The 13,014-nt window shown below is 44.0% G+C and overlaps 1 protein-coding gene across 5 annotated transcripts in view; it reads left to right on the forward strand.

Moving 5' to 3' along the window:
* The window catches only part of SLC9A8 (solute carrier family 9 member A8), an 82,317-nt gene that overhangs the window by 18,545 nt on the left and 50,758 nt on the right, over window positions 1-13,014 (forward strand). For all 5 annotated transcript variants that reach the window (XM_021714404.1, XM_008061941.2, XM_021714406.1 and 2 more), the window contains exon 4: window positions 12,615-12,673. In XM_021714404.1, coding sequence (XP_021570079.1) covers window positions 12,615-12,673 — 59 coding nt within the window. The remainder of the gene's footprint in view (window positions 1-12,614; window positions 12,674-13,014) is intronic.

Below are 13,014 nucleotides of genomic sequence, written 5' to 3' on the forward strand. Positions count from 1 at the left end.
ACCATAGCCTCGACCTGCTGTGCTCAGGTGATCCTTCCGCCTCAGCCTTCCAAGTAGCTGGAATTACAGGCACACACCACCATGTTCAGCTAATTTTTCTTGATTTAATTGTGGAGATGAGGTCTCACCATGTTGTCCAGGCTGGTCTCAAACTCGTGGGTTTAGGCAATCCTCATCTCAGCCTCCCAAAGTGCTCGGATTATAGACGTGAGTCACCGTGCCCAGCCCGCATATTTATTTTTCTGGCCGTATATTGCTGATTCACTGTTTATATATTTCAGGCTTACATTTACAAAGAGTGAAAATAAAATACCTGTAAATATCCAATATCCTTTGTTTATATAACACAAACAAGAGTCTCCCCATACCCCATTCAATCTTGCTTTCTTTGAATGAGAAAAGGCCAGATGGGGTTAAGCCAAGAGCTAGAAATTTGTCTTTCAAATGCCAACATTTAGCCTTATTACTACTGATTGTTAGAAAAGCAATGTCTTTCAAACTAGATTTGATAGAATCATTGAATAAATAGAATGCATAGAAGTGCTCCCTTGTCTTATCCTTCATAACCATGTTTGTGCATTTAGTTATATTAATTCCTTCCTGTTTTTACTAAGTTCAGGACAGCGAGGCTATGGTAAGCCATGATCGTGCCACTGCATTCCAACCTGGGCAACAGAGTGAGACCCCCAACTCAAAAAAAGGGCCAAGGAAATCTCTTTAGAATATTTATTTATCTATTTATTTATGAGTCAGGGATCTTACTCTGTCACCCAGGCTAGAGTACAGAGGCACAATCCTGGCTCACTGCACCTTTAACTCCTGAATTACTAAATAATTTTTTTTTTTTTTTTTTGAGTGGGAGTCTCACTCTGTCACCCAGGCTGGAGGGCAGTGGCATGATCATGACCACTGAAGCCTTGATCTCCTGAACTCAGGTGATCCTTCCACCTCAGCCTCCCAGTAGCTGGAACTACAGGCACATGCCTCCATGCCCGACAAATTTTTTGATTTATTGAAGAGATGAGGTCTCACCAAGTTGCTCAGGCTGGTCTCGAACCCATGGGATCAGGCAATCCTCTCACCTCAGCCTCTCAGAGTGCTAGCGGCAGAGTGAGACTCCAACTCAAAAAAAAAAAAAAAAAGAATAGTGCTCTTTTTGTTGATGAAGGTTTTGAGTGCAAGATGATAAAAAAAATATATCATTCACTTCCTGAGTCATTGACTAAAAGTAATTCTGGGGAAGAAAAGATACAGTAATTAATTGTCCTTAAGTTCAAAAAAAACTTTTTTTTTTTTTTTTTAAGGCAGGGTCTCACTCTGCTGCCCAGGCTGGAGTACAGTGGCATGATCCTGACCACTGAAGCCTTGGTCTCCTGGACTCAGGTGATCCTTCCACCTCAGCCTCCCAAGTAGCTGGAACTATAGGGATGCACTACTGTGCCTGGCAAATTTTTTTTTGGAGAGATGAGGTCTGCTATATTTCCCAGGCTGGCCTTGAACTCCAGGGATCAAGGAATCCTCCTGCCCTGGCCTCCAAAGTGCTGGGATTACAGGCATGATTTAAAAAAAAATTTAAAAGGAAACTTACCAGGCCGGGCATGGTGGCTCATACCTATAATCCCAGCACTTTGGGAAGCCAAGGTGAGAGGATTGCCTGAACTCATGGGTTCAAGACCAACCTGGGCAATTTGGTAACACCTCATCTCTACAATAAATCAAAAAATTTAGCCAGGCATGGCGGTGCGTGCCTCTAGTTCCAGCTACTTGGAAGGCTGAGGCGGAGGATTACCTGAGCCCAGCAGGTCGAGGTTGCAGTGGCTGTGAGAGAGAGAGAGAGAGAGAGACAAACAAAGTTACCAAAGAAGACTTACAAATGTAACTTTAACAGCTTTCATTACTTTTTAGACTGTTAGAGTCTAATGTTGATGCCACTTAAAATGTCCTATGGGAGCAGGGCTCGGTGGCTCAGCCTGTAATCCCAGCACTTTGGGAGGCTGAGATGAGTGGATTGCCTGAGCCCGCGGGTTCGAGACCTGCCTGGGCAACTTAGCAAGACCTCATCTCTACAATAAATCAAAAATTAGCTGGGCGTGGTAGCGTGCACCTGTAATTCCAGCTACCTGGAAGGCTGAGGCAGAAGAATCGCCAGAGCCCAGCAGGTTGAGGCTGTGGTGGCTGGGAGCGTGCCACTGCACTCCAGTCTGGGTGACAGAGTGAGACTCCAACTCAAAAAAAAAAAAAAAATGTCCTATGGGTAGCTCTGCCTGAGTCTGAGATACTTTGATTTTTATTACAGAAGAAACAGATATTCATTTGGTAATATTAGAGTAGCTGTCTTAGAGGCAGAGGCCACAATTGGTTGTCCAATTGACAAGATGACCACATTAGACTTTAAGGACTTTCCAGGCTGTCACATTTAAGGAAGGATTGCTAGCACACTCATACCTTAGTCTCTTTGTTTCTGGAAACATGGGTCACAGAAACGATGGTTGATTCTTGTAACATCTGTCACTGTTTTGTTGCCATAGCCAAACATGTGTTCTGTGTATAACTATGTCATTCTTTTTCATCTGGAGTCTTTGCCTTGCGTTGACCTTCCTAGTTTTATGATCATCTTTTTCTTAGCATTTTATCATCTTCAAGTTGGGTTTTATACCTCAGTCTTCTGGATATGCCAGAATAGTGAGGTCATCTAAATTTTAAGAGGAAGAGGAAGAAAGATGTGAAAGAGTTGGATCCTGAAGCTTGCTATGTTTAGGATAATTTCTAGAAATGTTCTCTTTCACCACATAACTGTTCGCATCTGCTCATTAGGAAGGAGTAATATTCCTCTAGAAAAGTGAGCTATTTTAAAAACAAAACATATAAACAGCTTCCCCCTAAAATAGACAAACAGCCCTGAGGTGATAATCCCATCTCCCTGGCAGATCCTCTGTCCTTTGGGATATCTTGGGGTTATCTCCTTTATTTTTTTAATTGTTTTATTTTATTTTATTTTATTTTGAGTTGGAGTCTCACTCTGTCGCCCAGTCTGGAGTGTAGTGGCTGCTCCCGGCCACTGCAGCCTCAACCTGCTGGGCTCCGGTGATCCTTCCGACTCAGCCTTCCAAGTAGCTGGAACTACAGGTGTGTGCTATCACACCCAGCTAATTTTTTGATTTACTGTAGAGATGAGGTCTCGCCAAGTTGCCCAGGCAGGTCTCAAACCCGCGGGCTCAGGCAATTCACTCACCTCGGCCTCCCAAAGCATGGGATTACACGCTGAGCCACCGAGCCCGGCCTGGGGTTATCTCCTTTAGAGGAGGTAGCAGGATCAAGACTGGCTTCTCAAAGTTTCCTAATTGTAGTATAACTTGATTCTGTCATTTCAGCTGACAAAACATGCTAAAAAAATGTTTGAGGGCCCCAAATATGTAAATGATGTGCAGAAAACCATTTTTGAAGTGGTTGGTTACAAAGTAGTCTGTTGGTGGTCACCCATTTGTAGACCTGCTGGCCAGTTGGCACAAGGGGTCCAGAGTGACCAGACAGCAGCCGTTGTGACTCTGCTTTGTGAACCTTGGCAGGATTGTCCCCTTTTGGAGCCAAAACCTCTTGAGCCAGTGAGTCTAAAGCCACAGGCTCCAGAAGCTGAGGTTCCCCAAGTAAGAACGCCCATCCCAAGTGGGTCACTGCGTGTGATGAGGGGCCACTCTCCTGTCACCTGTATGCTATATCTGTGCTCACTTGCTGGCGACGTCCTATCCCACAGTGGCCACTGGTGGAATGATTAAGTGCACTCGGCTTCAGTCTTCACGGGATGCTGTCTCCAAGCTGGCCCCGTTCCATCTCTAAGAGGCCTTTTGCCTCTGGCTGGTTTGTAGCTTCCAGGTAATGTGGTATGCCATGTGGGATCATGTGGAGTGCAGGTCACGTGCCTACTGCTGTGCCTTCTTTGCTATAAAGTGAACCTCTCAGTTTGACACATTGTCATGCAGAATCCCATATTGGTGGATCAAACACCTATGGGTCCTTGTGGAAGGAGGTGCTAGTCAGAAGATACCAGCCAGCGTATGTGTCAATGATGTCCAACCTGGTCCAACACAAGTAGAAGTCTGAGCAATCGCACTGCTGCCACATGAGGGGACAGTAGTCCTTCATCTGCCACCAGCAATGGTCTTTATTGCCATCAGCCGTTGAGTGGCTCAGCTCCAGAACCCCATCCTTCCAGCGACCACTCTTGGCATCAACTGTCTTAGAAACAGATCTGAGACAGGGGACTGGGGAAGTATCATTTATTGAGAGGGTACTCTTCAGGAATAAATCTGTACAGCAGAATAAGAAAACAGGGAAGAGAAAGAGCCAAATACAGACATGCCCTCAGGTCAAGACTAGCCTAGGTGGGGAGGGCTCTGGGCAAGAACATGTGGCAGAGTCGTCCCTCCTGACAGCAAGGGGGCTGGGCTTCCTGCTCCCTTCAGCTAGTCCTTGACTGTGAGCTTCTGGGAGGTGTGCACAACTTCCACAGTGAGGTGCCTCGAAACAGCTAAAGGCAGTTTTCTGGAGAAGGGGGCAACTGTGAGCACTTTGCAGCCGACACCCACAGCTCTGGGGGAATGGCTCAGTGACCCAGTGAAGGGGATCCAGGTAGGCCTCACAGCATCTCCAGAAGGTGACTGGTAAACTCTTTAATTAAAAAAAATGCATGTACTCAGCCAGGACCTGTAAGCTCACGCCTGTAATCTCAACACTTTGGGAAGTGGAGGCTAGAGGATTGCTGGAGCCCAAGGGTGCGAGACCTCATGTCTACAGTAAATCAAAAAATTAACTGGGAGTGGTGGCATGCACCTGTAGTTCCAGCTACTTGGAAGACTGAGGCAAAAGGATCACCTGAGCCCAGGAGGTGACAGAATGAGACTCTGACTCAAAAAAAATTTTTTTTCTATATTCTTAATGCAGCAGTCTTTCTCTCAGGGGGTTCCTACAGATGCCTCCACACATGTGAAATGATATATTTACTCAGATTGGATCAGCAGTGGTAGCAAAAGCCTGGAAAATATTGACATGCCTGTTACCAGGGACATATTGATGTGTGGAACATTAAGACAGTGGAATACACTGCAGCCCTAACAAAGTAAAAAGATGAGGACATCCTTTATGTATGGCTGTGGAATGGCTTTGAAGAAAGATAGTTAGCCAGAGCCCAGCAGGTCGAGGCTGCGGTGGTCGGGAGCAGCCACTGCACTCCAGTCTGGGCGACAGAGTGAGACTCGAACTCAAAAAAAAAAAAAAAAAATTAGCCGGGCATGGTAGCGCGTGCCTGTAGTTCTGGCTACTTAAGAAGGCTGAGGCAGAAGGATCGCCTGAGCCCAGCAGGTCGAGACTGTGGAGACCATGAGTGTGTCACTGCACTTCAGCCCGGGCGACAGTGGGACTCCAACTCAAAAAATAATAATAATTTATTTTTAAAGCAGTTCTAGGCTGGTCATGGTGGCTAAATCCTGTAGCCCCAGTGCTTTGGAAAGCCAGGATGGGAGCATCACTGGCACGTAGGAGTTCGAGACCAGTCTGAGCAACAGAGCAAGACCCCTCCTCTACCAAAAAAAACAAAAAAGCAATTCTGAATCTGCTAATTACTAGCAAATTGATGCTTGGCCTGAACCTCAATTTCCCTATCTTTAAAATGCAGATGACAGTGCCATCACTTCATAGAGCTACAGACATTAAACAAGGTGATGCACACAATCACTTACTATAATGGCTAGCTGGAAATCAATAAATAATTGTTAGTTACTGATAGTAATATGATTATCATCAATATAATTATGGCTTACTACTTCATAGGGGTAGTTGTGAGTAAGATAATGTATACTTTACATATTAGCACAGTGTCTGGCACACAGTATAGTTGTCTTTGTGTGTGTACTTCTTTTTAACATAGTGCAAATAAATATGTGTGTGTGTGTGTGTGTATGTGTGTGTGTATACAGAGGGTACCAAAGAATGTATACACTTTTTTTTTTTTTTTTAGTTGGAGTTTCACTCTGTTACCCAGCCTGGAGTGCAGTGACCGCTCCTGGCCACCGCAGCCTCGACCTGCTGGGCTCTGGCAGTCCTTCCGCCTCAGCCTTCCAGGTAGCTGGAACTACAGGTGCACGCTACCACGCCTGGCTCATTGTTTGATTTATTGTAGAGATGAGGTCTCGCTGCCCAGGTGGGTCTCGAACCCGCAGGCTCAGGCAATTCACTCACCTCAGCCTCCCAAAGGCGCGGGATTACAGGCTGCACCACTGAGCCCGGCTATGTATACACATTTTAAGAAAGGAAAAAGCTGTATTGACATTGTAATACTCAATATATACCAATAACAAAAGATGAATACAAGTCACATTTGACTTCTGCAATTACAAGAGGTATTCGAAGTTGTTACCGTCAGTATCCAGGTACTTCTGATAACAGCAAACTAAAAGTTATACATAGATAATGTCTCTTGAAATGTATATACCTCGGCCAGGCTTGGTGACTCAGCCTGTGATCCCAGCACTTTGGAAGGCTGAGGTGAGTGGATTGCCTGGGCCCATGGGTTCAAGACCAGCCCAGGCAACTTAACGAGATCTCGTCTCTATACTCAAAAATTAGCCGGGTGTAGTAACACACACCTGTAGTTATGGCTACTTAGAAGGCTGAGGTGGAAAGATCGCCAGAACCCAGCAGGTCGACGCTGGGGTGCCGTGAACTTGCCTCTACACACACACACACACACACACACACACACACACATTTATTTGCATTATGTTAAAAAGAAGTACACATACAAAGACAGGCAGAAGATCACCAGAACCCAGCAGGTTGATGCCTGGGCGACAGAGTAAGACTCCAACTCAAAAAAAAGTGTGTATCATTTTTGGCACCCCCAGTATATATATTTGAGAGAACTAAAAAGATGTTCTACAAGCTGTTTTGTAACCTAATTATTAATACATTTTAGGCATTTTCCTGTAACCTTGATGATCAGGAATACTCGTATTTCACAGTGATTGTGGCAGCCTCATGTGCTTTCGGACAGAGTGAGCTTGAGTGCTCCTAGCCCTGGGGCAGAGGACGACCTAGTGCAGTCTCCTGGGGTTTAGTGGCAGGAGGTGGTGGGATGCACCGAGCCCACAGGCCAGCGTCTCTTGCTGGTCCTAAGCCCTCAGTAGAGCTCCTTAAATTTTCTGAGACTTTCTACCTGCAGTGTTCTCTTGAGGATTAGAAGTAATTGAATGTGGCAAATCCTTCAAAGAAGGGGCTGAACAATCACTAATTGCTCCTGATGCTCTGAACGAATCGAGTGGTGTCCCTAGTGAGTTGCGTGCACAGAGATCAGCTGAGGACAAAAAAGCTTTTAGAACTGGTTTTTCTATTAATTTCACTCTTTTACAATGTCTATTTTGTGTGTATATGTTAAAATAGCGCAGAAGCTCTTTAATTTAGTTAATAATAAATATAAATTTGTAGCTTGAGAATATACACTCAGATTTTTTTTTCACCAGTAATAATATACAAAATTGTTACCAAAGGCATTATTTTCATCTGGTGGCCAGTTGTGTGATGCAAATTCATTGCCTCTGCGGAGTAGATTGACTTGACCTAACCTTGAACCTCAATCTCAAGAGGTAAAGTAGTAGTGTGCTAATTTAATGCCGCACCATGGTTTAGTCCTAGGACCAATCTCAAAAGGATTACTCAAGTAATAAAATAATAAAAATAATAAAAATATCACATCATATTTTACAAACCTTCCTAGCATCTCTTAAATAATAATACAGACACAAGCTTGGACCATAGAATAATTACTGATTTTCAAATGTAACTGCTTCATGAAAGCATTTAGTCATGATGATTAAAGCGTGGTATACATTTACAAGGGAGAAAGAAAGTTGAGGTTTTAGTAGAACAGAAAAACACTAGCTTTAAAAATGAAATCTGAAGACAGGCGTGGTGGCTCATGCCTGTAATCCCAGCACTTTGGGAGGCGGAGGTAAGAGGATTGCCGGAATCCAGAGGTTTGAGACCAGCCTGGGCAACATGGCGAAACCTTGTCTCTACAATAAATTAAAAAAACAGCCAAGTGTAGTAGTGTGCGCCTGTAGTTCCAGCAACTTGGAAGGCTGAGGTGGAAGGATCACCTGAGCCCAGTGGGTTGAGACTGCAATGGCTGTGAGCATCCCACTGCACTCCAGCCTGGGTGGCAGAGTGAGACTCCAACTCAAAAAAAAAAAAGGCGCTCTTTTTAAAAATTGGAATGTAATTCACGTATCATAAACTTCACCATTTTAAAGTGTACAATTCACTGTTGTTTTAAGTATATTCCCAGAGTTGTGCATCTATTGTCTTTATCTAATTCCAGAACATTCTCATGAGCCCCCCAAAGAAAACCCATACCTGTTAGCAGTCACTCCCCATTTCCCCCTTCCCCCATCTCCTGGAAAAAACAAATCTGTTTTCTGTCTCTGAATTCGCCTATTCTGGACATTTTCTATAAATAGAATCTTACAATCTGTGGTGCTGTTTTTGCAACAGCTTTATTGAGCTGTAATTCACATACCACATAATTCATTTTAAATGTACGATTCAATGGTTTTTAGTATATTCACAGAGTTGTGTGGCCATCACTACACTACAATCTATTTTAGAACACTTTCTTTCACCATGAAAAGAAACCCCAGGCTAGGCATGGTGGCTTATATCTGTAATCTCAGGGCTTTGGGAGGCCAGGCAGGAGGATTGTTTGAGTCCAGGAGTTCAAGACCACCCTGGGCAACATAGTGAGATCTTGTCTCTACAGAAATTAGCCGGGTGTGGTGCCACGTGCCTGTAGTCCCAGCTACTTTGGAGATTGAGGAGGGAGGATTGCCTGAGCCTAAGAGGTTGAGGCTGTGGTGAGTCATGATTGTGCCACAGCACTCCAGCCTGGGCAACAGAGTGAGACTCCAACTTAAAGAAAAACAAAAAGAAACCCCATACCCCTCCCTTAGCTGTCATCCCCAGATCTTTCCTCCTTCACTTTAGGAAACCATTTTTGTCTCTGTAGATCTGCCTATTTTGGATATTTCTTTTTTTTTTTTTTTTTTTGAGTTGTAGTCTCACTCTGTCGCCCAGACTGGAGTGCAGTGGCTGCTCCCAGCAACCACAGCCTTGACCTGCTGGGGTCCGGTGGATCCTTACTTTTCAGCCTTCCAACTAGCTGGAACTACAGACGCGTGCTACCACACCCAGCTAACTTTTTTTTATTTATTGTAGAGATGAGGTCTCACCAAGTTTCCCAGGCGGGTCTCGAACCCTCGGGCTCAGGCAATCCACTCACCTCAACCTCCCATGGCGCGGGATTACAGGCTGGGCCATAAATGGAATTGTAACGTGATCTTCTGTGTCTGGCTTCTTTTGCTTGGTATATTTTCAAGAGTCATCCAAGTTGCAACTGTATAAGTACTTTATTCCTTTTTATTACTGAGTAATGTATTGTCTGAATGTACCACATTTTGTTTATTCATGCATTCACTGATGGGCATTTGAGCTCTTTCTACTTTTTGACTGTTATGAATAGTGCCATTATGAACATCTGTGTACAAGTTTTTGCATAAACCTGTGTTTTCAGTTCTCACAGGTGGAATTGCTGGGTCATATGATAACTCTATTTGCCTTTTTGAGGGATTGCCAAACTATTTTCCACAGTGGTTGCCTCATTTAACATACCCGTCAGCAATGCATGAGGGTTTCAACTTTTCTATATCCTTGACAGCACTTGTTATTTTCCATTTTAGTTTTTATAACCATCCTAGTGGATGTGGAGTGGTATCTCATTATAGTTTGAAGTTTTTGATTTGGATTTCCCTGATGAGTTACGATGGTGAACATCTTTTCATGTGTTAGCCATTTGTACATCTTCTTCGGATAAATATCTGTTCAATTTGTAGCTTTTTTTTTTTTAAGAGTCTGCTATGTTGCCCAGGCTGGAGTACAGTGAACTCATGGGCTCAAGTGATTGTCCCACCTCAGTGTCCCAAGTAGCTGGACTATATGCTATGATACTTTTATGCTCTGCTGTAGAGCTACTAAAAGGAATGAGCCGTATATCTTGGTAATAATCTCAGTGTCAGATTTGACACTGAGCGGAATGGCAAGTAGTAGAGTGACACATTACATTATCATACATATTATACATTCAGGTGTGTCATGCAACCAAACACCAGTACTGTTCAGTTAAGAGTGTGTGTGTGTGTGTGTGTGTGTGTGTGTGTGTGAGAGAGAGAGAGAGAGAGAGAGAGAGAGAATAGAGAGAGAATAAAGAAGGATCAGTAGATGATTCCCCAAATTTACCAAGATGGCTGGTTGCCTTGGGTCAGGATGGGAGAGAACTAAGATGGGGATGGTGCAGAGTACGATTACAAGGGTTTTTTTCCTTATCTGTAACATTGTACAGAGTAGGCACAAAATGTTTGGCTAATTGAACATTTAAAAACTCCTTAGATGCCAGGCACTGTGGCTCATGCCTATAATCCCAGCACTTTGGGAGGCCAAGGTGAGAGGGTTACCTGAGCCCACGGAATTGAGACCAGCCTGGGCATCTTGGTGAGACCTTATCTCTACAATAAATTGGAAAAAAAATTAGCTGGACGTAGTGGTGCATACCTGTAGTTCCATCTACTTGGAAGGCTGAGGTGGAAGGATCACCTGAGCCCAGCAGGTTGAGGCTGCGCTGTGATGGTTGTGAGCGTGCCACTGCACTCCAGCCTGGGCAACAGAGTAAGACTCCAACTCAAAAATAAATAAATAAATAAATAAATACTCCTTAGAACATACTATACAATCTGAAGATATGAGAAAAGAGGATCTTTGGGGCTGTAGCAGGAGGGGTTGGAATCAGCCCGCTTGCCCTGTGGCTGGTGAGTGAATAACTCTGTTCTGAACATTTAGTCAGTTGACTCCCTTTTGAGCGCGGCTGTATTTTTTCTTGGTCCTTTTCTCTTTTTCCATTTTATTACTGTTTTAACAGCATGTAACAATCCCGGTTGTGTAGAGGTTTGTCGGGTTGGAATGAACTTGTCTCCTGCTGGCTTCGTGGCCACCTCGCCCCAGCCAGGTCCTTTTCCTACTAAGCTTTCTGTTCTGGTGTTATCTCCTGCCCCACCAGTAAGCTGTACTGCTTCAGCCCTGTCCTGTCGGGGAAGTCTTCATCTGGAAGCATCCATGGCATGGTCTGCAGGCTCGCTTTGCCACACCCACCAGACGTTGTGATACTGGGAGTTGTGCTTGGGCATCTTTATTTATTTTTGGCTTTGTTTTGTTTTTTTTGCATTGGAGTCTCACTCTGTCACCCAGGTTGGAATGCAGTGGCACACTCACAGCCACCGCAGCCTCAATCCACAGGTCTCAGGTGTTCCTTTCGTCTCAGCCTTCTAAGTAGCTGGGACTACAGGCGGATGCCATCACGCCCAGCTAATTTTTTGATTTATTGTAGAGACGAGGTCTTGCCAAGTTGCCCAGGCTGTTCTTGAACCCCTGGGCTCAGGTAATCCTTTTGCCTCAGTCTCCCAAAGTGCTGGGACTACAGGCTTGAGCCACCGTGCCTGGCCAGGGTGTCTTTATTTTATAAAAAGCTCCCGTGGTGATTCTCAGGAACCATTGGGGTTAAGAATCATTTATCTAGTATCAGTGCAATCATAAATTGTGCCCATACTGCTTCTTGGAGGATTATTTTTAGTAGGTGCTTTATGAGAGTGATGAGCCTGTCAGCTTTATGGAAACACGCCTGAACTTAGATGATCTGTTTTTTTCCAGGAATTTAACAAAACTTTTACTTTAGGTTATTTTCAGCATTTGGATTTTATCTCTAACTAAATATTCCACGTAGAACTGCCATCTGAGTCTGAGAAATTGATCGTGAATTCTTTTTGGAAAATGGTAGGAATAAACAGTACAGGGCATATTTAGTTTCTAAACTCTCTGCTGTTTCACGTGGAAATTGGGTGGATGTAGTAGAAATGACAAGCACTAAGTCTTCTGTGCCAGGCAGAGTATCCTTGGGTCCTGCTTTATAATGCCTTTGCTTCCTCCCAAACTTTTATACTTCATTGTGGTGTGTTTGCCTGAGATGCAAGTGAGAAATTTATATGACTCATCACACTTAATACTAGTTTCCATTCTTTTTTTTTTTTTTTTTTTTTTGAGTTGAAGTCTCACTCTGTCACCCAGGCTGGAGGGCAGTGGCACGCCTCTCAGCCACTGCAGCCTCAATCTGGCGATCCTTCTGCCTCAGCCTTCCAAGTAACCGGAACTACAGGCACACGCTGCCATATCCAGCTAAGTTTTGATTTATTGTAGAGACGAGATCTCGCCAAATTGCCCGAACTGGTCTCAAACCAGTGGGCTTAGGCAGTCCATTCACCTTGGCCTCGCAAAGTGCTGGGATTACAGGCTGAGCCACCGAGCCTGGCCCTAGTTTCCATTCTTATGTTTTCAGACATAATACTTGCAGAACTCCAGAAAACCATCTAGAGAGATAATGAATAATATTCAGTTTCTCTAGTATCTTAAGCCTGAGTAATCGTTCTCATATCTTAAATGTATGTTAAACTTTACATTTTCTTTTCTAGGTATTCTCATGGGAGCAGTTATAAAAATTATAGAGTTTAAAAAACTGGCAAATTGGAAGGTAGGTTTGCCCAACTGTTCATTTTTAATATAATTATTATTTGGGGTTGTTCTTAAATTTAGTAACACTGATGGTTATGCTGGCTTTCCTGTCTTTACTTGACTGTCAGTAGAGTTATTTATATTGTCATTTATTATTATTATTTTTTTATTTTTTATTTTTTGAGTTGGAGTTTCACTCCGTTGCCCAGATTGGAGTGCAGTGGCCGCTCCTGGCCACCGCAGCCTCCACCCACTGGGCTCCGGGGATCCTTCTGACTCAGCCTTCCAAGTAGCCAGAATTACAAGCGCGCGCTACCATGCCCGGCTGATTTTTTATTTATTGTAGAGATGAGGTCTCGC

The sequence above is a fragment of the Carlito syrichta genome, unplaced genomic scaffold (genome assembly GCF_000164805.1).
Source record: "Carlito syrichta isolate Samal-C Ts95f unplaced genomic scaffold, Tarsius_syrichta-2.0.1 Scaffold305642, whole genome shotgun sequence".
In the NCBI taxonomy this organism is placed as follows: domain Eukaryota; kingdom Metazoa; phylum Chordata; class Mammalia; order Primates; family Tarsiidae; genus Carlito; species Carlito syrichta.